This window comes from Lepidochelys kempii, chromosome 19 (assembly GCF_965140265.1).
Source record: "Lepidochelys kempii isolate rLepKem1 chromosome 19, rLepKem1.hap2, whole genome shotgun sequence".
Lineage (NCBI taxonomy): Eukaryota > Metazoa > Chordata > Testudines > Cheloniidae > Lepidochelys > Lepidochelys kempii.
The window spans coordinates 8186140-8209550 of record NC_133274.1 but is presented as its reverse complement, the minus strand read 5'-3'; the positions used below and the strand labels follow the sequence as shown (position 1 = coordinate 8209550).

At 38.8% G+C, this 23411-nt stretch overlaps 2 protein-coding genes across 8 annotated transcripts; one reads left to right on the top strand and one right to left on the bottom strand.

Annotated features, from left to right (window-relative positions):
- Positions 1–1787: 1787 nt before the first annotated feature.
- On the top strand, positions 1788–17064 carry SRSF10 (serine and arginine rich splicing factor 10). 7 transcript variants are annotated; one of them, XM_073317823.1, is made up of 7 exons: positions 1789–1987; positions 4334–4440; positions 6152–6253; positions 9755–9917; positions 10219–10272; positions 10436–10537; positions 16784–17064. In XM_073317823.1, exons 1-7 carry the CDS (start codon positions 1917–1919, stop codon positions 16791–16793), a joined length of 609 nt encoding a protein of 202 aa, XP_073173924.1. In that variant the 5' UTR covers positions 1789–1916; the 3' UTR covers positions 16794–17064. The 7 variants fall into 7 exon arrangements, with proteins under 7 accessions (XP_073173926.1, XP_073173924.1, XP_073173925.1 ...); XM_073317824.1 differs by lacking the exon at positions 16784–17064 and having other exon boundaries at positions 1789–1981; positions 10222–10272; positions 10436–14624; XM_073317821.1 differs by lacking the exon at positions 16784–17064 and having other exon boundaries at positions 1789–1981; positions 10436–14624.
- A 247-nt stretch (positions 17065–17311) lies between these two features.
- On the bottom strand, positions 17312–23411 carry PNRC2 (proline rich nuclear receptor coactivator 2). The gene is made up of 3 exons (XM_073317827.1): positions 23223–23411; positions 21330–21535; positions 17312–20050 (listed from the first exon to the last, which is right to left on the bottom strand). The coding sequence occupies exon 3, from the start codon at positions 20030–20032 to the stop codon at positions 19607–19609; it is 426 nt and encodes a 141-aa protein (XP_073173928.1). The 5' UTR covers positions 20033–20050; positions 21330–21535; positions 23223–23411; the 3' UTR covers positions 17312–19606.

Here is a 23411-nt window from a genome sequence, read left to right as displayed (position 1 = left end):
TCAAATGCCCACTTCTAATAAGTATACTGCAGGATAGAGTGTTAGAAAGGGAAACACCTATTGTATAATTTACAAATTACTGTAGGTCGGGATCCTTATCTCTACTCCCAAAGAGCAAAGTACATCACGTAAGTCAAAGGCCATAGATTTTACTCAGTGTTACTCAGACACAATAACCACCAAGGCACTTTTCTATTTGGCAGAATGCAAATACAAGGCCTCCTTTCCCAGCAATCTCACTTCTTCAACCTTGTTGAACCTGCAGTAATGACAAACCATTGTGGCCATGTGAGAGAGAACAACAGGATCTGAGTGGGAGCATGTGTTTGTAACTGCTACAGTTTTACTCATGTTCCACTATCTAAAATGACGCAACCACAAAGTCTGTACGTTAAAAGGTCAAAGAAAGATAGGGTTGAATGCTGGCAGCATCTTGTTTCAGGCTTGTGGTGATGTCTCCATCTGTTCCTCAGATTTGTTATACATTACCACACCCAATGTGATCTGAACCTCAACAGGTTTCTTTAATGAGCACTTCATTAACTCAGCCACTACAGAGGTTGGTTTAATAGTTGGTGACCTCTCATTTATTTGTGTAAAGCACCATGCACAAGTAACACACCATGCACTGTACAAGTAATGATAGTGTTAATGGAATAATTACCCCATTTTACATATGGGTAAAACAAAGTACAGAAAGGTCAAGTGACTTACCCAAGGTCACCTAGTGAGTCAGTAGCAAAGGCAGGTATGGCACACAGGGGCCCTGACTCTCAGCCAATCGCTCATACCACAAGCCCATGCTCTTTCCCATAAAATAAGAAACATCATGACTTTGGTTAACAGCTATCCTCTCCTTGAGTCCTGAAATCACTTTTTGGTCCTGTGAAGCATCCTGACTGACGCTTCTATGTTGTAACATCATGACCTTCCATTGCGATGCAATAAGGCCTTTCTAATGGTGCCAAGACATAACGGCACCAAAATGAAAGGTTTTGACAGCACCAGCTAAGAGGTTACATGTCAGCATTTTGGATGGTGCAGCATGTTGAGATTTGGATGCCATGCAGGCATCCAAGGTGGGCTAGCACTAGCATTCCAATGTCACCTTGTAAATTGCTGGTGTCATGGTAGAGAGACTTATCCTGCCACACAGCATGGCATTTCAGGCTGTGCATACCTTGCTGGATGAGGATTGGGGTAGTAGTCACCGTTACCCTGCATCACTGCACCTACGTGTGCACCACTTTGCCCTTCATTTAGGGCAGAGCTGCCCTTGTCTATTGTCTGGCTAGACCGAGGGGTGTGGTGCTCTACAGTAATAGTGTGGGGTTGGAGGCTCTCTGCCCCTTACAGCAGCAGCCTGCACCGTGAGTTATGCTGCCCCTCAGGCGCCGGTTCCCCTCCCTCCATCTTCCCCATTCCTCGCCTGAGAAGGGAGAGTCAGGCGCGCGCTCAGCGCCTCAGCTCTGTTCGGGCGGGAAAGGGATCGGGCGGCGCGCACCCAGCCAACAGCACGCCACTGCCGCGCGAGACAGCAAGCGCGGGTTGAGCGGGCGGTACCGTGCAGCGCATGCGCTGAATAAGCGGCGGGCGGTACAGGCGCGGAAAAAACAGGCCGTAGGATCTCTAGAGCTGGCGGCGAAGCAAGAACAGAGGGGATCGGCGCGTGCGCATCGCCACGAGAGGACTTGGCGCACGCGCAAAGCGAGGTGCGGCGGCAGTTTGGCGCCTGCTTTCTTTCTTCTACCGCCCCTCCTCCTTGTTCTGGCTGGGTTCTCGCCGGAAGCGCTCCGAAGTCTCGCGAGAGGCGGCGAGGCCGTTGATAGTGGTGGCGCTGTCTCTCTCCGGAGAGTCGCTTCGCTCCTCTTTTCTCCTCCGCGTCTGGGCCCTGCCTGGGAGCCGCCGCCACCGCCATGTCCCGCTACCTGCGCCCCCCCAACACCTCGCTGTTCGTGCGGAATGTGGCCGACGACACCAGGTGTGTGTAAGTGCGGGGGGGATCCAGGGAAGGGGGCTCGGGCAGGGGCGCTGGGAGGGGCGGGCGGGCGCATGGCGCGAGGGCTGCGCAGGCTTTGGCGGGCTCACTAGGCCGCGCAGGCAGCCACCATATGAGGGGGAGGGGGGGTTCCCTGAGGAAGGGGAAAGGAGCCCCAGGCCGTTTCCTTCTTCCCTATCTTTCTCATAGCCTCCATTCCTCACACGCCTTCCGTTTTCTCCCTCCCGCCCGGGCTCTCAGCCGCTTGCCCCAGCGCGCTGAGTTCGGGAAACCGCGGGACAAAACCCGGGAGGGAGAAACTTACGGAAAGCAGGGTCGCCGTAGAGACCCCGCCGATTAGCTGGCGCTTGGTCGGCGCGAGGCAGGGGTTGTGAGGGTAACCCGGGGGCCGAATTCTGCGCTCCAGGACATGTGTGCGCCGTCACGTGTCGCTTCCCCACGCCCGCTGGTTTCAAACACTGGCCCCTCGAGGGTAGAGTCTGGAGCCTCCGGAGAAACAGCGATTGCCGGGGGCTGGAAAAGCGCCAGAGGCTCTTAGTGCGCAGAGGCTGCGCGCCCCCCGCACCCGTGCGTAGTGTTGGTCCCTGTTGGGACGGGCTGTTACTGCACCAATTCCTCTGTAAGGTGTTGAATGGCGGGTTTTCCGTAATTAGCGAGAAATAAATAAGGGGAGGAGTTGTCTAAAGTTACATTTCGCGTATCAGAGGGGTAGCCGTGTTAAACAACGAGGAGTCCTTAAAAGGTGCCACCGGACTCCTCGTTGTTTTTACATTTCACTGTTGTCTAAAGTAAAAGTATCCACGTTCCCGATACATAAGACTGCTGAACCTTCATCAAGAAATGGAAGTGTTAAGGAATTGTACAACATATGTTTCTGTTTTGTACTCTGGGTATTTTAGCAAACTGCTCATTCTATCACATTTCCCTTATACCTTTTTAATATCTTCTGACACTTATAAATAAAAACTACAACGTTTATAAAGTTAGTGTTTTTGAGTTTGGTAGTCTATATAAAGTACATTTATAAATTAAAGGTCAGAGATTTCTCTATAAATCCTATGTAAGTCAGTAAGACTTGCTTTTGTGGCATGCAGGATTAAGGTCTAAGGTTATAGTGTTTAACTTGCTATCAGGAAAATAATCTACCCTAAAGGAGTCATGCAATAAATTACATTGAAATAGAAATGATGGGATGAAGTAGGAGTTGCATTTTTTTCCGTATGGTACTGATAGTTCTGAATTGGAAATAGGTTATGTGTTGAGAGCTTTTTTTGTGTGATCACCTGCCTTTCCTCTGTGATTATACTTGTGATTAGTTTTAGAGGGAAATATATTTAATGACCTCAACAGTTGAGGAAGAAAACTATTACATACAACTTATGAAAAGAATGGGGAACCTATTTGGTCCCTTTCTATAACTTGCTGTGAAAACTCTGCCCTTTGTACAGATACCATGATGTGGAGATTTCCTATTGAATCTTTGTTTATCTCCTGTGTTCTTATAACTGGTGTGTGTCATGCATTCTTCCACAGGCTGTGAGGAAGAGTGAGGAAATAGTGGTAAATTTTCATCATTGACTTTCCCAGCCAGGGCCATTTTATGCATCTAAAATAACATACAGTGAAATCTGTATGAGAGAGTTGATGATGTTGGAGGGGAAGAGGGGATGATTCCAAACAGTGACAAACCTATTGAACAGAATTATACTCTTTTGTTAGATCACCTCCATGAAGCAATTAACTCTTAGTGGCTTGAATGGCTGTTTTAGACTAGTGTTGTTTGATGTGTCTGAAAAATTCAGCGTGTTAGGTAGAGTGACTTATTTTTGTGGATCTTTCTTGAATTTCCAAATGTTCTAACTTGCTGTTTTCATGGTGCAAAAACATGGAATTAGAAGTCTTACAAAAAAATTTAAGAAAAAGCTTCTCTGAGATCTGCTGTTTCCCACCCACCTTCAGTAATTCAGTACTGTTTACTAAATATACCATTACATGTATTTTTTCTCCATTTACACTTGCCCAATATTGAATTACACTGAGTTTTCAGATTCTAAGATGCTAGCATAAAATTTTAATTATTCCAAGATTTTTAAACACCTTGGGAGCTTCAGCGCCCACAGTTGATTTAGGTTTTTAATTTATTCTGATTAATTTTATCATAAAGACTAATTACTCAGATTTTTTTGTTTGTACTTTATCATCTAGTTAGTTCTAAAAACAAGCTTTGGCCATATTTGATTCAAAATTTTTTCAGTAGTTTCTTTAAATATTTCAGTTTGCAATTTAAATGTAAAAAGTGAAAGAATATATAAAAATGTATTTATGGTATTTCAGGTCTGAAGACTTGCGTCGTGAGTTTGGTCGTTATGGGCCTATAGTTGATGTGTACGTTCCACTTGATTTCTACACTCGTCGTCCAAGAGGATTTGCTTATGTTCAATATCCTTTCTTCAGATGGCTGATTAGTGAGGGGTGTTGAAGTTTGAAATTCAAGTTTGTGTAAGAGGTAACAAATCTAAATGAAAAAGCAGTTTACTTTTGTGTTATATCTAATAAATGTCTTATTGTGGCGTATTCCATTTTTTTCAAAGATTAACTCCTCACAAATTGCTCTTTACCTTTTTTGCAAAACTTTAAGCCAAATCCAGTAAGATAAGAGCTATTTTGTTGCATATCTGTCACTTAAATTGATACTATATGATTTAAATGACAATTATCAGTGACTCGGAAGTGTCTACCACATTTTTAATATAACTGATACTGAAAGTTAATTTGTTCTTGTGCTTAGCAAATTGTGGCTGGTATTCATTGTTAATTTAAAAACATGGAAATTGGAATCACTTGATCAAAAGCAGTTTGTATAAAAATGAGGTAAACTTCTTTCTTTAATATTGTCCCCTAATTTACTGTCCTCTGTTGTTGCCTCAGAGAATGTAAAGCTGTACAGTAATGGCGACCCCAAAGAGAAAGCATGAAAGAACCTTTAGAGTAGAGTTCAACAATTAAGGCAAGTAGACAAGCCAAAGACCTCTTAAGGATCAGGCTTGAAGAGAAGGGAGAGTTTGGGAAAAGAAAAAGTAAAGAAAAGCTGGAAGAAGGACAAGCCATAATGGGAGACAAAGCTTCGCTTTATCTACAAAAGGGGGAAAAGGTTGTTTTTCAAAGTAAAAGATAAAGCCATCTGTCATTTTTGACCAAGCATCTCATGACAAGTCCTTCTGACAAGCACTTAAAGAGTTAAAGGTCAAGATGAAGTTGAATGGTGGCCAAGATTAAAGGAGTCATACCTGATGTATCCTACAGAATAACCGTTTTTTCTGTTTCTCGTGTAAGTGGTAACTTGATAAATTATTCTGGTTTAGTCTGTTGACAGAACCTATAATATTTCACTTGTGGGTGGTATTGAAATTGTAACTGTCTTGAATGAAATGCATTCATTCTTGGTTTATTTATCAAGATAAGTATGCCTATATGGTAACCAGGAGATGATGGACGAAGTTGGTATGCAGACCAATACAGATGATTTATTCTTTCAAGTCAGCTAGACAGAGGAGTATGAGTGAATTACAGTGAACAGTCTTAGGGATTTAAGATATTGATCATCTAATCCATAGCTTAATGTTTCAGTATATGCTTTATTTTTTAATAGAATACAGTGGTCTATATATATTTGAGTAACAATTGCTGAAAGTCCATAATCAGTTTTAAAGGAGTAGGTGAAAAGGGAATAAGTTTCATGAATACAGTCATGTAATGAATGCAGAATTTTCACTTTTTACTGATGTTGCTTAAGCATTTTAAGAGTTAGCATCCCCCCCTCTTTTTTGGGGGCGGGAGGGTAAGGCAAACCTAGAGAATAAGGTCACTAATAACTAAACTTCTTTAACTACTTTTGATACATCAGTGTATATATAGGAGAAAAGAAGGCTATGGAGTTACATGGTGATTGTTCATTAAAGGATAAATACTCTTGGTTGTACCTATATCAAAAGATTTGTATAGTATTCTCTCTCCAAAAATTGTCCTACAACCTTACAGTTAATGGGAGACAGTTTTTAGTGTGCCCTATAGTGAGATTAAAAATCCAGGAAAAACTGTTAATTTGAAGTTGTTAACTACTCAAATTCCCAAGTACCTTAACGCTTAGCACATTTGAAGATGTCCGTGATGCTGAAGATGCCCTCCATAATTTGGATCGGAAGTGGATTTGTGGCCGTCAGATAGAAATCCAGTTTGCGCAGGGTGATCGGAAAAGTAAGTGCCTTTGGGCGTAGTATCAGAATGTAGTTTTATCCTTAATGTTAGGAGAGTTCAATCCTGGGAAGATAGTACACAACCATTATTTCAACATTAATCAATTATTTTTCATACTTCATAATAAATGCAATTTGATTCTTTTTCTTTAGGGCTCTTTTCTAGATACATAAAGTCTCTTGATAACCCCTGCACTCACATAATATACTTTAAGTTATTTACCACAAGGTGACTATTAGAACTGGTCAAAAAATTTTAGTTGGAACAGATTTTCATCACAAAATACGGTTTCATTGCAATCAGAATTCTTTTCAGGAACATGTCAATTTCAACATTTTTCAACTTACACACTTCTAATATAAATTATAGGGCTGTCAGGTGATTTAAAAAAAACTAATCACACTGTTAATAGAATACTATTTATTAAATATTTATTTAAAGTTTTCTACATTTTCAAATATATTGATTTCAATTACAAAACAGAATACAAAGTATATACTGCTCACTTTATATTTTTATTACAAATATTTGCACTGTAAAAAACAAAAGAAATAGTATTTTTCAGTTCACCTAATACAAGTACTGTAGTGCAATCTCTTTATCATGAAAGTTGAACTTAACAAATGTAGAATTATGTACAGAAAATAAGTGCATTGAAAAATAAAATTTAAAACTTTAGCGCCTACAAGTCCACTCACTCGTACTCCAGCCAATTGCTCAGACAAACAAATTTGATTACAATTAGCAGGAGATAATGCTGCTTGCTTCTTGTTTGCAATGTCACCTGAAAGTGAGACAGGCATTCACATGGCACTGTTGTGGCTGGCATCGGAAGGTATTTCTGTGCCAGATGCGCTAAAGATATGTCCCTTCATGCTTCAACCACCATTCCAGAGTACACGCATCCATACTGGTGACAGGTTCTGCTCAATAACGATCCAAAGCATAGTGGATCAATGTATGTTCATTTTCATCATCTCAGTCAGATGCCACCAGCAGCAAGCTGATTTTCTTTTTTGGCAGTTCGGGTTCTGTAGTTTCCACATCTCAGTGTTGCTCTTTTAAGTCTTCCGAAAGCATTCTCCGCACCTCGTCCCTCTTGGATTTTGGATGGCACTTCAGATTCTTAAACCTTGGGTCAAGTGCTGTAGCTATTTTTAGAAATCTCACATTGGTACCTTCTTTGCGTTTTGTCAAATCTGCTGTGAAAGTGTTCTTAAAATGAACGTGTACTGGGTCATCTGAGACTGCTATAACATGAAATATATGTCAGAATGCAGGTAAAACAGAACAGGAGACATACAATTCTCCCCCAAGGAGTTCAGTCAAATGTAATTAACGCATTATTTTTTTAACGAGCATCATCTGCATGGAAGCATGTCCTCTGGAATGATGGCCAAAGTATGAAGGGGCATACGAATGTTTAGCATATCTGGCATGTAAATACCTTGCAGTGCCAGCTACAAAAGTGACATGCAAAAGCCTGTTCTGACTTTCAGGTGACATTGTAAATAAGAAGCAGGCAGCAGTATCTCCCATAAATGTAAACAAACTTGTTTGTCTTAGCGATTGGCTGAACAAGAAGTAGGACTGAGCGGACTTGTAGGCTCTAAAGTTTTACGTTGTTTTATTTTTTAGTGCAGTTATGTAACAAAAAAAATCAACATTTGTAAGTTACACTTTCATGATAAAGAGATTGCACGACAGTACTTGTATGAGGTGAATTGAAAAATACAATTTCTTTTACCATTTTTACAGTGCAAATATTTGTAATCAAAAATATACTATAAAGTGAGCACTGTACACTTCGTGTTGTAATAGAAATCAATATATTTGAAAATGTAGAAAAGCATCCAAAATACTGTATTTAACACATATCAATTGGTATTCTATTGTTTAACGGTGCAATTAATCATTAATTTTTTTGTTAATCGTGGGAGTTAACTGTGATTAATCGACAGCCCTAATAAATTATATAATTTACTTTGTTTTGACAAATGAAAATGAAATGGTTTGATGGTTCTGAATACAAAATGATACTCTGATTATATAAACTATTTCACATTTAGTATGGCGTATGGTATAAGAAATCTTGGGTGTTTATCATATAACTGAAAGTAAGTAGTCTTATTCCAGTTTTTGTAACTCTAAAACAGAACTAATATGGTTGTAATGAGTATTATACTTCAGAAAATGGCTGATTTTAAGTCTGCATTACAAGAAACTTGTAACAGGTTATATTCTAAAACATGTGTATGCAACTTCAGACAAATGAGACTAATGCGTTGGCCCAAGGATCTTGTAGTACAAACTATCAGAGAAACAATATACCTGTTATGTTCTCCCACAAAAAATTACATGCAACCCTTGAAGTCTGTGCAGATGGTATGCATGCAAGGACAAAATTCAATCCTGAATGTATGTATGTATGGTTTTGAGAGGGGGAGGTGAGGGTGGCTAGAACATGGCCTTAAATTTCTTTCGGAAAATGAGTTAATCCTTTACCATGCATTTGATAACTACTAGTGCACACATCACAAGTGTGTGATCCCAGACACTGGCTTCATTGGAACATGGAAAATGATTAAAATATACATTGAAGCATAGCAGTGTGAGGTTAATATACCCATTTGCTTCAGATTTGGATGCAGGGTGCGTTTAATTAAAAGGGAAAATACAATGTAGTAGTAGTAGTAGTAGTAATGTGCTACTATATCTAATCCAAATACAAAAGGACGAAGCCTATTTCCTGCCAATTTTGGTTGAAGGGTCATAATCAATGTATACTTCGCTCTTGTTTACCTTGTGTATAATCAGTTTCACCACTTTCCCTATATAGATTCTGGTTTTGGTCTTCCAAAAGGGAGAAACTTTAAAAAAAAAAAAAAAAAAAAAAACAGTAAAGACTGCAAAAATCAGCAGACTGTGGGGCGGGTGTAATACCTGAAGCTTTTTGCTGATTTCTTTAAAAATTGACTAGATTTCTCATTGACTGTCCTCTTAACTGAATTCAGAAATGTCAAGATATAATAGGGCCATGAAGCTGGACTAACAAGCCAACTGAAGATTCTAAGATTTTCTCTAGTGGGGTAGAACCAGCATAGCCAGCTTTTTGCTACCAGTTGGTGTATATGGGGCAGAGGTATGACTGAAGCACTGCTACACCCAGGCAATATTCTGTTACCCAAATCATCATTCACAGCTGGCAACTGGCCACAACTTACAGCAGCCCCAAGGCTGCTCTAAACAGCAGTAATGGGGCATAAAGATGGTGTGTAACCACTTTTACATCCCTCACGTGTCCATTCCGGTCTTCATGAAGAGTGCATTGGCTTGACTCAGGAATTGAACCCAGTTAAATTGATTTTGAAAACATGGGTGCTACCACTAATGCATAATTGAAATTCAAAGGAAGGGGCAGGGAGAACTGATCTGGAAATTAGAAAGTTATATTTGATTTTTTTTTAACAAAAAAGTTAAATTATTGCTATTTTTCTGCAGCTCCAAATCAAATGAAAGCCAAGGAAGGGAGAAACGTGTACAGTTCTTCTCGCTATGATGACTACGACAGATATAGGCGATCTAGAAGCCGGAGTTATGAAAGGAGGAGGTCTAGAAGTCGTTCTTTTGATTACAACTATAGAAGATCTTATAGTCCTAGAAAGTAAGTGTAGTGTTTGGCTTCAACTACACAGCAGTCAGTTGGAGAAGAAAAATCACACTGACTATTTAGTTGTTAACATTTTGAATACTTTTTTTGTATGCTCACTTTGTAATCACATGCGTGGGAGTTACTGTATTTTGCATGCTTCATCAAAAGAGAAATATTGAATGAAATACAATTCTGTGCTTCATATTAAAGAATTAAAAGCAAATGCACATCTCAAAAAAACTAAACTTATTAATCATCTATATAAATACAAAGGTATTTGTCACCGTTTACTTTTTCTGATGTACCTTTTTAGCAGTAGACCTACTGGAAGACCTCGGCGTAGCAGGAGCCGTTCGGACAATGATAGGTAAAAAAAAAAAAATTTTACACCATTTAAATTCAAAACTAGATTACTATAATCCTTAACTTTAGATTAAAAATTTACTCCTGCAAAAATGGTTAAAAAAATGTACTAGATGTCTAAGAATAGCATTTTTATATTCAAATCTCTCTCCCCTTTATTCTGATAGGTTCAAACACCGCAATCGATCTTTTTCAAGATCTAAGTCCAATTCAAGATCACGATCCAAGTCACAGCCCAAGAAAGAAATGAAGGCTAAATCACGTTCTAGGTCTGCATCTCACACCAAATCTAGAGGCACCTCTAAAACAGATACTAAAACACAGTATAAGTCCAGCTCAAGATATGAAAAGGAACCGAGAAAAAAAGAACCAGCTAGATCCAAATCTCAGTCAAGATCACACTCTAGATCTAGGTCAAAATCCAGATCAAGGTCATGGACTAGTCCCAAGTCCAGTGGCCACTAACAGTGTAACCATCTTGTTTTTAGGCATGAATCATTCATTTACACACAGTTCAGTTTTCTTAAATTATCAGGAATATGATGTTGCAACAGTGCTAAAAAGAACTTCTTTTTGTCAGTTTTCCCTGTAGCAGGCAATGGTTATAATTAAAATAACAGTGTTGAGAAGCCACTAAGAGAGTCCACTTGTGAAATGTCATGGGCAGCTATTGATTTGATTGTGGTGTCTATGTATATTTTTGTAAAGATTTGCATTTTTTGATGCTTAAAATATTGGTGATAACTTGATTGACCATAATTCGCAACATTGTCCTATTGCAAATTTCACACCCACAGAGAAATTGGTGTGGAGCAGTTAAACTAGCAGTTTAACTTGTTCTTCAATATTAAAAGTTTGCAGTATGAATGGAAAACTGGGCAGCTGTAGTGCAACGCTGTCTGCTGTGAAATAGACTGGCAACATTACGTTTCCATTGTTTAAAGGGAGGAAATCTATATTTTTCATGCCCACCTACAGCAAGTAGACATGTGATGTTGAAGTTTCTTGTTAACCCCACCATCTGGAGAGATGGTACTAACATTGCATATAGTATACGGGGATTGTCACAGTCTTGAGGATTCATGGGAGATCACGGAGTGTCATGATTGTTGTCAGGAGAGGGCTTCATTGTTTTTACCCGTCTGCTAATATTAGATGTTTAATAAAAACATATACATTGAAAATATTAAGGTCACATTTAAGCAAATGACAGAACAGCTACAATATTAGGTTAACGTGTACATTTTATTCAGTTTTTGTATCCTAAATTTTAGTGAGCAATTAATCATAAATTGCTTAGTTTCCCGCTGTTAGATGCAAGTAGATTGTTTCAAGTTGTGTGTGTACAGTATATAAGAACTAAACTTTTATGCCAATTACTCTTGTGGTTAGTTGGTGCATTCATAGATATCAAACTCTAGCCATCTCTCTATTTGTGAATAACTAAAGGATTGCTTTTACACTTCAAAATTTATCTAGTCAAGCAAGCCTAAATTACGTCCCTTCTTACCCAGACTGGATAGTGCTTTGGTTACAAGGTTTCATTTTAAATTACTTGAGAACAAATCTTTCAAGTTGGGTGTGAATTAGAGCTGCATCTCTAGCTATTTTGTTTATCACAAATACAGTATCTTGAGTAAATTGATGTGAAAAATAGTACAATACCAGTATGTAATCTCACAAGTATTTCTCTGGAAGGCAAGATGTTTTGTTAAGAAAATGGCTTCTGGCTTTGAATTTAAATAATAATAAAAAAAGCCAGTGTCAAACACCTTATGTTCCTTGCTGTCTATATAGTAGTCTATGAAGATGTTGGTGAAAAATTCTTTTTAGAGAATTACTTTTAGGTTTTGGTTTTAGCAATTTCAGCAGGGCCTTTGAGGAAACAGACGGCTTTTAAATTCTGGCTGTTGAATGTGCTTAAGGGGTTGATTCTAGAACCTTTGTATACTTGATAGTATTTCTAACTTTTTTCTTTACTCTTTGCAGTTAATGTTCATGTTCCGCTATGCAATCATTTATATGCACGTTCCTTTAATTTTGTAGACTTTCCTGGACGTATAGTTTAAAAACAGCAGTCTATTTAAAGCTAGCAGTAGCGTGCAGCTCTAGCAGAGGAAAGTTGTGGGATTAAACTTTGTATTTTCTTTCATATAGGGGCTTCTAAAAAGGTATTTTTATATGTTCTTTTTAACAAATATTGTGTACTACCTTTAAAACATCAATGTTTTGATCAAAATAACTAAAGACCCAGCTTATTTTCTGCTTGCTGTAAATTTAGCAAACATGCTACAATAAAAAAAAAAATGAAGGAAATACCGATCCACTGGAGTTATTGTAGCTTTAGAATTTGATTCTAGAGCAGCATTAGGAACAAGGCTGTGCATCTTCTGTGAAGTAAGATACCTCTTTAAGGTTTAGTGGTAAAGCAGAACAGGAATCCATTTATTTTGTCTGTCTAGATAGAACTGTATTTTTCTTTTTTGTTTAAAGAGGGCTAATGGGTGAAATAAGAAGAATGTTAAGTATACCTTTGGCCTAATAATGCAAAATAGATTTATCCGAACTTCCATGATCAGGATTGCTCGGCAAATATACAGATTTCCCCATTTATCATATCTGAGATAATTCAGTAGACAAATCATGGGTTGTTAAACAGCATTTAAAGATGCATAAGGGAACAACATTTCTAGTTAACATCTAGCAGTTACTTACACTTACCATGTCTTGCACTGTACCAAAAGCATTTATCTGGTAGATTACATAGAATTCTAACAGTAAAAATTATTTTTTATCTTTTCATCAACCTCTCAAAGCCTAAGATGGCTTTTGGCAATAGTGGAGCATGCATAACTTGTGAAAAAAGGGAAAATAATGTCCTGATAAAATTTACTTTGGACTCCCAATCTTGGAAAACATTTTAAGTGTAGAGGCTTAAAGGAATTTTAAGCATGTAGATAAGATTGGGGCCTATAGTTACAATGAATTGTTTTCAGATATTAACAGCAAAAGAGAAATTGACTATTTGGAAAATGTTAGTGCTAAAAACAAAAACTATGATTCAGAGGTTATAGTGCAGTTTGTATTTGGAGTTTGATAGATTTTTTTATAAAAGAGTCCTTTATTTTGAAAGCCAGCTCAATTGAAGTCAAGTGTAGCATGACTTTAATTTGACTTGTGCATATGAGCAAGCCAGACAAGCTGAGCACAAACACACAACGTTGCAAGAGTGAAGATGGTACCCTGGTTCTTGCTCCAATTGGGAAAAAATGTTGAAAAGGCTGTTCTGTGGGGCCTTTCAGCCAGGAAGGGATTACCCGGACATGGCCAAGGAGACAAGGAGTATTTGTGCCAGTCAGCCCCTGCAGACACCATCATCCTTCCTCAATGCACAAACATTATTCCTGCTTTAGAGCAAATAAGCCCCTCTTGTGCAAGCTTTCTGCAGGCTTAGCTGCAGGAGTGTGTGCATCTGAAAAACAATATGTATAACAATAATAGAGCGGTGAGAAGAGTGGGAGTTATGCTTTTCTGTGGTAAACTAGAATTTGCATCTAATGCAGATTCTGTAGAAGTGAAATAGTGTTTAAAAAAAAAAGTGGGGGAGCTGCAATCCATAACAATTGCAGCAGAAAGGTTTGTTTCAGCAGTAACAGACAGTTCTACTGGAACTTCTATTCTATGTGACTAGGATTAAATCCAACAGTCCATGCACCCAACTGTTAATTTTAATGAAAATCTTCAAACACAATGGATAAAGTACTGTATCTGGATGTTCAGATATAGGTGTCTCTGAAACAGCATAGATGTTTCTCTCATGTGCCTTTTTAAATGCTTACACATCTATGTACATTATGAAAGCTTATTTAGAGTCTGAACGTTTTACATGTTTTGACATTTCTGCTCTTCAAAGAGCCTCTTAAAATGTTTAAAATGAACTTTGTATTGCTATAGCTTGAAACATGTTAGAGGACAGTTGGATGTTATAACTAGGATTGCAATGTATTACAGAACTGTTACATGGGGGTTTTTGGGTCAGGAACACTGCACAAAATATTTAAAAGTATGAAGGAATATAAATAACATTTAGGAATATAATAGTCCATTAATATTCTAACAAGATAAATGCAAAAAATGTAGCAGTGCTGCTTAAAAATCTTCTAGACAGCTGCTATCAGATTTGTCTGAAGACATCATTTGAAAATGTGTGTATGGTGAGGGAAGACTGTACCCTGTTGTGTGTTTTGGGAAAAGGTGTTTTATTTGTACACCTCACTGTTCTGCCTTAAATTTTCTATGTTCCATCTTTTCAAATATCTCTGTGAATTAGGAATAAAATGTACAGGATTTTGGCTATACCCTGAAAGCACCTTCTGACTTAGAATGAACACAGCTGTAGTTTGTTCCACATCAGTCACATAGTGGTCATCCCACCTTGAAATACCTGTGAACAGACTTTCCTTAGGCCGAACTGTTTGTGGAACCAAAGTGTACTCAAATAGCAGACCCACTGGGAAGTTAATGCATAGAAGAAACTTTATTTTGAAGTTGCAGCTGTGAACAAGAGTTGATCAGTGTTTTGTCAAATTTCCTTTTGTGTCCTCTACTTGGAATATAGGTTTTTTATTTCATTGTTCACATTTGGAAAAAAGTATTGGCTTTCTACTCCTCAGATCACATGCAGCTTTCATTTGGCTTTTTCTGTTCTGCACAAGTTGATGTGAAAAATGGCATGTTTTCCTTGTTTTACAGTTAATCTGTAGTCTTAACATCTCAGTCAGTCTAGCTGGCATTCAAACTTGTAGTTGACAAACTGAAAGCTGCATCCAGGCATGCTAATTTGAGTAGCAGCTGTAGTGTCAAATGCATAAATTTTTTTTTTAATTTCAACCAGGAATAGAAATCTTTCTTTCAAATGTCCACTTACTGAGAAGCTGATGGCAGCAAGTCACAATATCAAATAACACTAGCACTTATTTCAAATAAATAGAGATCAGCTATGAGTTTTAATCTGAGCAGAATTGGCTGTTTTCATGGCATTGTTCAAATAAAATTTCAAATTTAAGATTAAGGTTTGAAGTGTGCAAATTAATACTGTAATCACACTAAATTAAATTTCAGAAGTGAAATTTGCTCTTGTTCTGCTATTTGTAAACTGCTTGAGCTGTTTGAAATATATGAAGAAGAGAGACTACTCACTGAAAAGTTGTTTTCTGTTGTAACTTTCAGGCTGTCCTGGTTTGTAGTCTGTTGTATAGGGGTATTTTTCTCTCCCATTTTCAACTATTCATTTCATATAAATCTGTCAATACTTGAGTATAGTAAATCAGATCCCTACCTGTTCTTGGTAGGCAGCTGATGCTCACAATTTTAAGTATCCTACATTCAAGCAATTTTATATGGGCCCTTGTTACAGTATTTGAGCACCTTGCAACCACCATGTGAGGTAGGTATTATCCACATTTTACAGATGAGGAATCAAGTCACAGACACCAAATGAATTTCAGTAGCAGTTGGGGGAGCCTAGAAAGATTATTTAACTGAAGTACAAGTTAAAAGTAGGGGAAATTGGAAGGTGAAGCTGAGAATGTAAACTATATGTCCACTGTGCTGTTTACCATTAATCTGTTTGAAAAAATTGTGTGCTACACTACTGAAGAGCAGAATGTTTAAATCTACTGCTGTTTGAATGTCTTGAGAAGCACTGTTCTGTAGTAGCCAGGATCCCATCATGGTAGGTGCTACATGAACACAGAACCATCTCTTCTGGGGGGGAAAAGCTTTGATTTTTCTAATTCCGGTTACTCACTTTGAACCAATATTGAGTTTAAATCTGGATTTTTATAATTGTTCATTACACCTACTGGATTTAACTGAAGCAGAGCATAGACACAATCCATACATTTTTCAATCTTTAAAAAAAAAATTCTGCTCATTTTATGACTATCATGCTAAGTTCTCAGGCTTCAATGGTGAAGGGAAGGAGGATTGAATCTCTTGCAAAGAGAATTCCTTTAAGGCATTGGCATTAAATGGGTATGAAGACTTTTTAAACCTATCCCAACCAAGTATAGCTTGGGTTTTGGTTTGAAGCCAGACTCACTAGGGAAGACCTGACACTTGTGTAAAATGTTTCAGCCAGCAAAGAAGTGCATGCTTTCTCCATTAGAAAAACTAGTCAACTATGGAAACATATACAGTAAAAATAAGGAACAAGTAACTTGTCTTATGGTTTCTGACCTTCATATTAACAAGTCTCAAGCAGCTAGAAATTAGCACATGGTTTCATTGGTGTAAAATAACTCAGGGTCATTACTTTCAAATATTGATCCCTCTCACAGAAAGAGTGTTCATGAGTAATATAGGAAAGATCTGTATGGAACAATTTTTTTTTAAGGGAAATACTCATCCATTTTTTCTGAAACCTTGTCCTATGGCTTCAATTACCACTTTTATACCACTAATTTTTAAGTCTACCTAGCTCTACAGTTGTCATTTTATTTATATTCTCATAGCACCCAGTAATGGATCAGGACCTCGATGTGCTAGGTGCTGTACAAACAACCCTGCCGAAAAGAGCTTACAGTCCAAATACAAGACAAGATACAACTTCTGGTCACAGACAAGAGTATGCGGAAACCAACATCTCTAGGTGCTGTCTCTACTCCTGAATGTTTTCTTCTGCCTCTTTCAATTTACATTTCCACTATCATTTGTATCTCCCAGGCATAAAATCTAATGTATGTCTCCCTCCTACCCCCCTGTTCAGCCATGCATTAAAAATCTCCTGTCACCATCTGCACAAAAATCTTTTACTACCCAGTCAGCTCCTGTTGAGTGCTCATGTTCAAAATACTGCTAAAGTCTCCCTTCTTTCAGTCTCTCTCACCTCAGAATCAAGCATTTTCAGAATACATTACAAAATCACCTCTTTCCTGGTCTTAATTAGCATCTGTGCTGACATTCAGTCTCAGCGTAAAATGTAAGGCTGTAGCAAGAAATGATTCATTTTATACAATTTTTAACAAACAAAAACAGACATGTTTAAGGGGAGAAAAGGTTAGGTAGTTTATTTGTTTTGAGGTTTTTGGTTTTTTTTTAGATTTCCAATTGATATTTGTACAAGCAGTACTTCATAAACACTTTAAATTTCAAATATAACACAATTACACTTTGGGTACAATGGATGACATTTGGTGAGAGTTTGGGAGACAGGAATGTAATAATTTTAGAAAACTGCCAATCTGTTCATCTTATTTGGAGAGAACATGTGTAAACATAGCTGCCAGCACATTTTGAATGTATAAACAGAACTATATGCACAGAAGTGTATCTTGAGCACTTAAAGAACCACTTTTGTTTTAGCAAACTACTTTTTGTAATCATTACCCTATTTACTCATTCTTCATTATTGCTGATTACTGTGTTTAAACAACTGTCTTCATATTCTTTCAGCATGTCACAAATCAGTTTCTTGCTTCCACAGTGGAAGCATCTGTGCTTTTGTAAACAGTGGATTATGGCATTGCTGAATAAAATCAAGCATTGGGTATCATATTACAAACAGCTTTTACTAAACACTAATATGCTGGCAACCAGCATACTGGGAATAAAGTTCAGAAGGAAGACTTAACAGGGTTTTATATATTTTTAAATTGAACAGCACTTAAGTGGTTCTTTAAGGGGAGGGACATTAAATACAGTATTGAGACATCTAAATTCCAAATAATAAAAGCCAGATGTGGATGGCTCAATCTTCATTACAGTATCAATGGAGTTACTGTGCTCTCAAATACAAAAATGCTGGATAAAACCAGCTAGAATACTTTTTTAAATTGTAGGCAGGGCTCTAGCTCTTAAGTATTTATATAAACATTTCTACTGAGAGACTTTTACATTAATAGATTTTTAGAACCTTTTTAGTGTACTATAATAGTTCATCCCAACTAAAGTCACTTTTATACATTCAAAATAGATGTACCTTACACAGATTGGTGTAGCTTTTTTTTTTTTAGGTTTTTTTTGTTTTATTAAAAATTCTAAAAGCCTCATTTGCACTGAATTTACTTAAAAAAAACCAGCTTACAACAAAATCAAACACAACGTGAACGTTCACTGGTACTTAAGTGCAAGGGCATAGCCACGTGTGCTTTTAGTTTCTTTAAACAAAATATTTATTTTTTTAAATCAGGCCATGTACTCAGCATGGTCATCTTACATTCAGCAGTTTTGTACTAAAAATACTTTTTCTGCAGGAAAGCCCAGCATAAATTTACATATGCTACAAAGTTTTACATTTATTTACATGGCTCTTTTCCCAACCTATTTAAACGTTTCATACTTCCCACAAGCAACATCAGTTTAAACAAATTCACATTACAGGGTATCCAATTTAAGATTAGCTCAAACAATTCTATCATTTCAGCTTTTTCAAAGATATAAAACGGATATAAAAATGCATTTTTAAAAACTGCTCAGTGCAATCCCAATAAAGGAAAGGTTTTACAAGTTTTTTGGCAGTCACCTGGCAGTGCAAAATGCTTGTTAGTTAGCACATTTCAGATTGTGCAGGTTCAAAATAAAAATGCATTTCTAGATTTTTGAAATGAACACAGTGGCAGGCAATTTTAACGTCAAATTATTTTTTGCATCCTTACAAAACAATCTCTGGGGAGTAAATTTCCTAAGATCATCTAAATTTAAGTCACAGGTTTGTCTGCCCTGTCAATCACTGATTCATGAACTCCAAATAAAGGTTCACTAATATAATTCAAAAAACATCTATCTCCTAGTGGCTAGATGTAGATTTGTTTGGCAAAAAAATGATCTCTTAATTCGCTTTCAACAGGTTTCACACAATTAACTGATCTGAAACAAGTATGAAAGATACTAGTTTAAGGTTTGAGTAGTTCTGTAAACTGATTACTTTTTCCAATCAAAGCTGCATTACATAATGTAAAAGTTGGTTTTCTGCCATAGCTTTCATTTCCAGTGAAAAACTCAGCATATTTTAAGTGGTCACAGTTCAAATTCTGAGAACAATACAATATATTAGCATTACTGACCACCACACTTTGTTTAGATTGCATACTGATATTGCAAGTACATAGTTTATGGTCACAGTACATGCACACAGCGCACACAACCCTGAATGAGATGAAGAGTTAAGTTGGACATCTTCAAGAGAGGTCCCCACATCATGTGACTCAATTTTTGTATGCAGCTAACAAATCTGATCCCATAAAAAATTGTTCATTTTGGAACTATGAATTTAACTAACATTCTCAAATTTGAAACCCTGTAAAAATTTTAACTTTTCAATTTTTAAAAGTTACACCTCAAGCCTGGACTTTAAGTAAGGTTTTAAGTTGAAAGGTCATTATTTCTTTATCAGAAGGATTAAAGGAAACAGGTACCCAGTGGCTTGGTGGCTTAGGAAGAACACTTGGTGAAGGTGGCTCACTAAATTTTGCCCCAGCATAGTTCTGATTGGTTTGAGATGTGAAAAGTGAGTTGGGACTTAATAAAGTAGGACTCCAATTCTGATTATTTGGGAAGTGCACAGTGTTCTTGCCCCCATTTTGCACGGCCTGCCGTGCAATAGATGATGAGCTACATCCATGTCCTCTTTCTTTCTTCATATAAGTCATCTTCATTTGAGAATTCTGATCTTTGCTCTTTTGCCTGTTATTAAGTTGTTTATTCTTCTTGGTAATATTTCTAGACTGGGGAACTGGAATGCTGAACCTTTCTCCACCACCCATCTTCAACTTAAATGTCACCTGTATGAAAGGGAGGAACAACAGTCAGTGGGAGCTCTGAATGAGAAAACCAAAGTTAGAAAGTTTCTCGAGTTCTAAAGAAAAGAACTGAAGTCAAACTATACTCCCACTAGATTAATTAAAGGCAACTGTATTCTGATAGCATGAGACTTAAGGAAGAACCCATGATACCATATTGTAATTCTCTGATTGGACAGACCTTAATTAAAAGTGTGGCAAGAGGAATCTTTAAATACCTAGCCAATTTGTAAATGTTAAAATTGGTCCAGTCAGTCCACAGTTCAGAAGTTCTCCTAGCTTCTTCATTTATGCTAAACTCTCATATAGCAGTCATGAGCTAACACATTCTGACATCAGTGGCTAGATAGGAGATGGCATTCCAACCTGGCCTCAGTAATACACGCCTCAACTCCCTCCTGACTGAACTCTAGCAATGCAATCTACCTCGGGATGAAACAGTAGGCCCTCGGGACTCTTCAAATAGTATGAAGTGCAGAAGTTCCATCCCAGCAATACAGGTTACCAGAAGCACATCAAACCTGTCCTCCACTTTTTACACAGGCTCCCCTAGAATACTTTTATCAAATTCAAAATATTAATCCTACTCTGAAAGGCACTTAATGATACCTATATCACCCAAAGCTCTGCAGTTGACAACCGATTACTACACAAGGTGTGTGTAGGAGTAGCTTTCTTGGTCCAGTCCAAGAGTGAAGAGCCAACTGCTGCAGAATCTAAGAACCATCACATCCCTCCTGTTCTAAGTGCAAATACACTTCTTTCAACCCTGCCTTCACCAACAGAAACATAGAATCATACAATATCAGGGTTGGAAGGGACCTCAGGAGGTCATCTAGTCCAACCCCCTGCTCAAAGCAGGACCAATCCCCAATTTTTGCCCCAGATCCCTAAATGGCCCCCTCAAGGACTGAACTCAGAACCCTGGGTTTAGCAGGCCAATGCTCAAACCACTGAGCTATTCCTCCCTCCATGTACTTTCTTAAAATAAAAACATGCAGCCTTTTCCCTGGAGAGAAAGGAAAAAGAAAAGAACCACACTTTTGGTGGCAGATTACTGGAACCCACTCAGATACCATGGTGATGGGCATGGCATAAGAACCTGTAGAGAATAAGTATACTATCTGGAATCTAAAATCCAATTTCAGACCACTGCTTTCTATAGCACTTGCAGCTAAGCTTGGTGCCAAATGACTATCTCCCCCATTTCTTCTTTCCCACCCACCACCACATCTTCCACAGTCATTATTATCCCCTTTACCTTTCAGTCTTCTTTTCAGACTCTGCAGCCTCCACCTCCCGTTCCCTTTCCTGCTGCCAAGCCCAAAAGAGTAGGTGCTGTCTTCTGTTGGACCCCTTCCTTTGGCTCGGAATGGAAGTTTTCATGGGCTGATCTGCTGTGTTCAGCCAGGAAGCCGAGCCCAACATCGGATTCTCGGCACAAAGGCTCCAGAGGAGAAGTCTAAGCTATGAAGACAAAAAGCAAAACATTTAAACTCAGGTAAGAGAAAAACAGGTGCCAGCCAAAAGACAATTTGGGATTGAATCTAACTACCATTTGCAGGTTTCAGAGTAGCAGCCGTGTCAGTCTGTATCCGCAAAAAGAAAAGGAGGACTTGTGGCACCTTAGATACTAACAAATTTATTTGAGCATAAGCTTGTAGCTCACTTCATCGGATGCATTTGCAGCAACTTCTAAAAAAGGAAGGGGTTGGAAAGAATTCACATAAGGGACAAGTACAAATAATTTGTCCATCTTGAATCTGAAAAACGTGGGGATGATATTGATTTCACACAAATGTTTTCTATAAGGCTGAATTAATTTATACTTTATTTGTACACTACGAAGAGCATACTAGCCATGTTACAGAGATGAAAATTTGCTACATTACTAATACTTCGCTCTTATTTTTGCCTATAGCTTTGTAAAGCATGAAAAGGCAAGCAGGACTTGGCTCTTTAGAGTCAAATATAACGGGAGGATGCTGATTTGGCATGGAGTCCCATAATGCCTCTCTATGGGTACTCCCGGTTAAGTCAACAGAACTACTCACAAAAGCAGACAGGCATCACAGGACAGTGTTTACAGATTCCAGCCCTAACTGCCTGAACATTTTCCGTTTAAAACATTTACAGTTAAACCTTCAAGACACTTCCCCTTTTGGTACCGCTCACACAGTCGGATTACTGCGCTCTCCAGCTGATGCTTTCCATTTAACAGGAACAGGATACAGCCCCAGTTTCTAGGCAATGTACTGAGTAGCCATAAGAAAAAGGAGGATTCTCTATGTTTTGAATCTGATTACCCTATAAGGTATTTACCATCCTGATTTTTTTCAGAGGTGATTCTTTTACTTTTTCTTCAATTAAAATTCTTCTTTTAAGAACCTGATTGCTTTTTCCTTCTTCTTAAGATCCAAGGGTTTGGGTCTGTGTTCACCTATGCAAATTGGTGAGGCTTTTTATCAAGCCTTCCCTAGGAAAAGGGGTGTAGGGCTTGCGGGAATATTGGGTGGAAACACGTTCCCAAGCGGGCTCTTCCCCTGTTATATTTGTTAGACACTGGGTGGTGGCAGCAATAAAGTCCAGGGACAAAAGGTAAAATAGTTTGTACCTTGGAGAAGTTTTAACCTAAGCTGCTAAAAATAAGCTTAGGGAGTTTTTCATGCAGGTCCCCACAACTGTACCCCAGAGTTCAGAGTGGGGATTCACTCATTCTCCCCCCCCCCCCCATGATAACAAATCAATACGAGGGTCGGTTCATTAGCTCACCCAATTGCTTCTGGTGAAACTTCCCCGCCCCGCCCCCACTATCCCACGCCCTGCCCCGAAGCCCTGCAATGAAACCGCTCCTCCGACTTTTACTTTGTTGTGACCACAGAACGGCTCGCGGCTATTCATAAAGGAGCGGCGGCTCGGGGGCTTACACATGCGCGCCAGGGTCCTCCCCCCAGGGCAGGGGCTTGGTACCCCCGGGTTCCCTTTCCCCAACCCCCTTGGCATCTTCCTTTCCTCGGCCACAGGATTCCCCCGCCAAACTCTGCCTGATCCTCCGATCGCCCCCGCCCCCTCAATCCGCCAAACCGTCTCCCCAACAACCGGGCAGCCCAGGGACAACAACATGGCGGCGGCTGCGCTCGGCTCATCCACTTACCGACTTCTGTCCGTCTCACTCGCTCCCACACACCCAGCCTCCGGGAACCAGATCCCCCGCTGCCCCCCGCCGCCGCCTCTCCGCCGGCTTCGCCACACTCCGAGCCCCTCAAAGCGCAGCCCGGGCCTCGGCTCCGCCGCTGCTGCGCTCGCTGTCTTCGCCACCCACACAAAATGGCGGCCGCCTTCC

Bases quoted from the DNA above. Each gene is read 5' to 3' on its own strand.
- SRSF10 (XM_073317819.1), top strand. From the start codon at position 1,917: ATGTCCCGCTACCTGCGCCCCCCCAACACCTCGCTGTTCGTGCGGAAT. The intron at 1,988-4,333 runs GTAAGTGCGGGG...ATGGTATTTCAG, and splicing joins GCCGACGACACCAGGTGTGT to GTCTGAAGACTTGCGTCGTG. The intron at 10,273-10,435 runs GTAAAAAAAAAA...TTATTCTGATAG, and splicing joins AGCCGTTCGGACAATGATAG to GTTCAAACACCGCAATCGAT.
- PNRC2 (XM_073317827.1), bottom strand. From the start codon at position 20,032: ATGGGTGGTGGAGAAAGGTTCAGCATTCCAGTTCCCCAGTCTAGAAAT.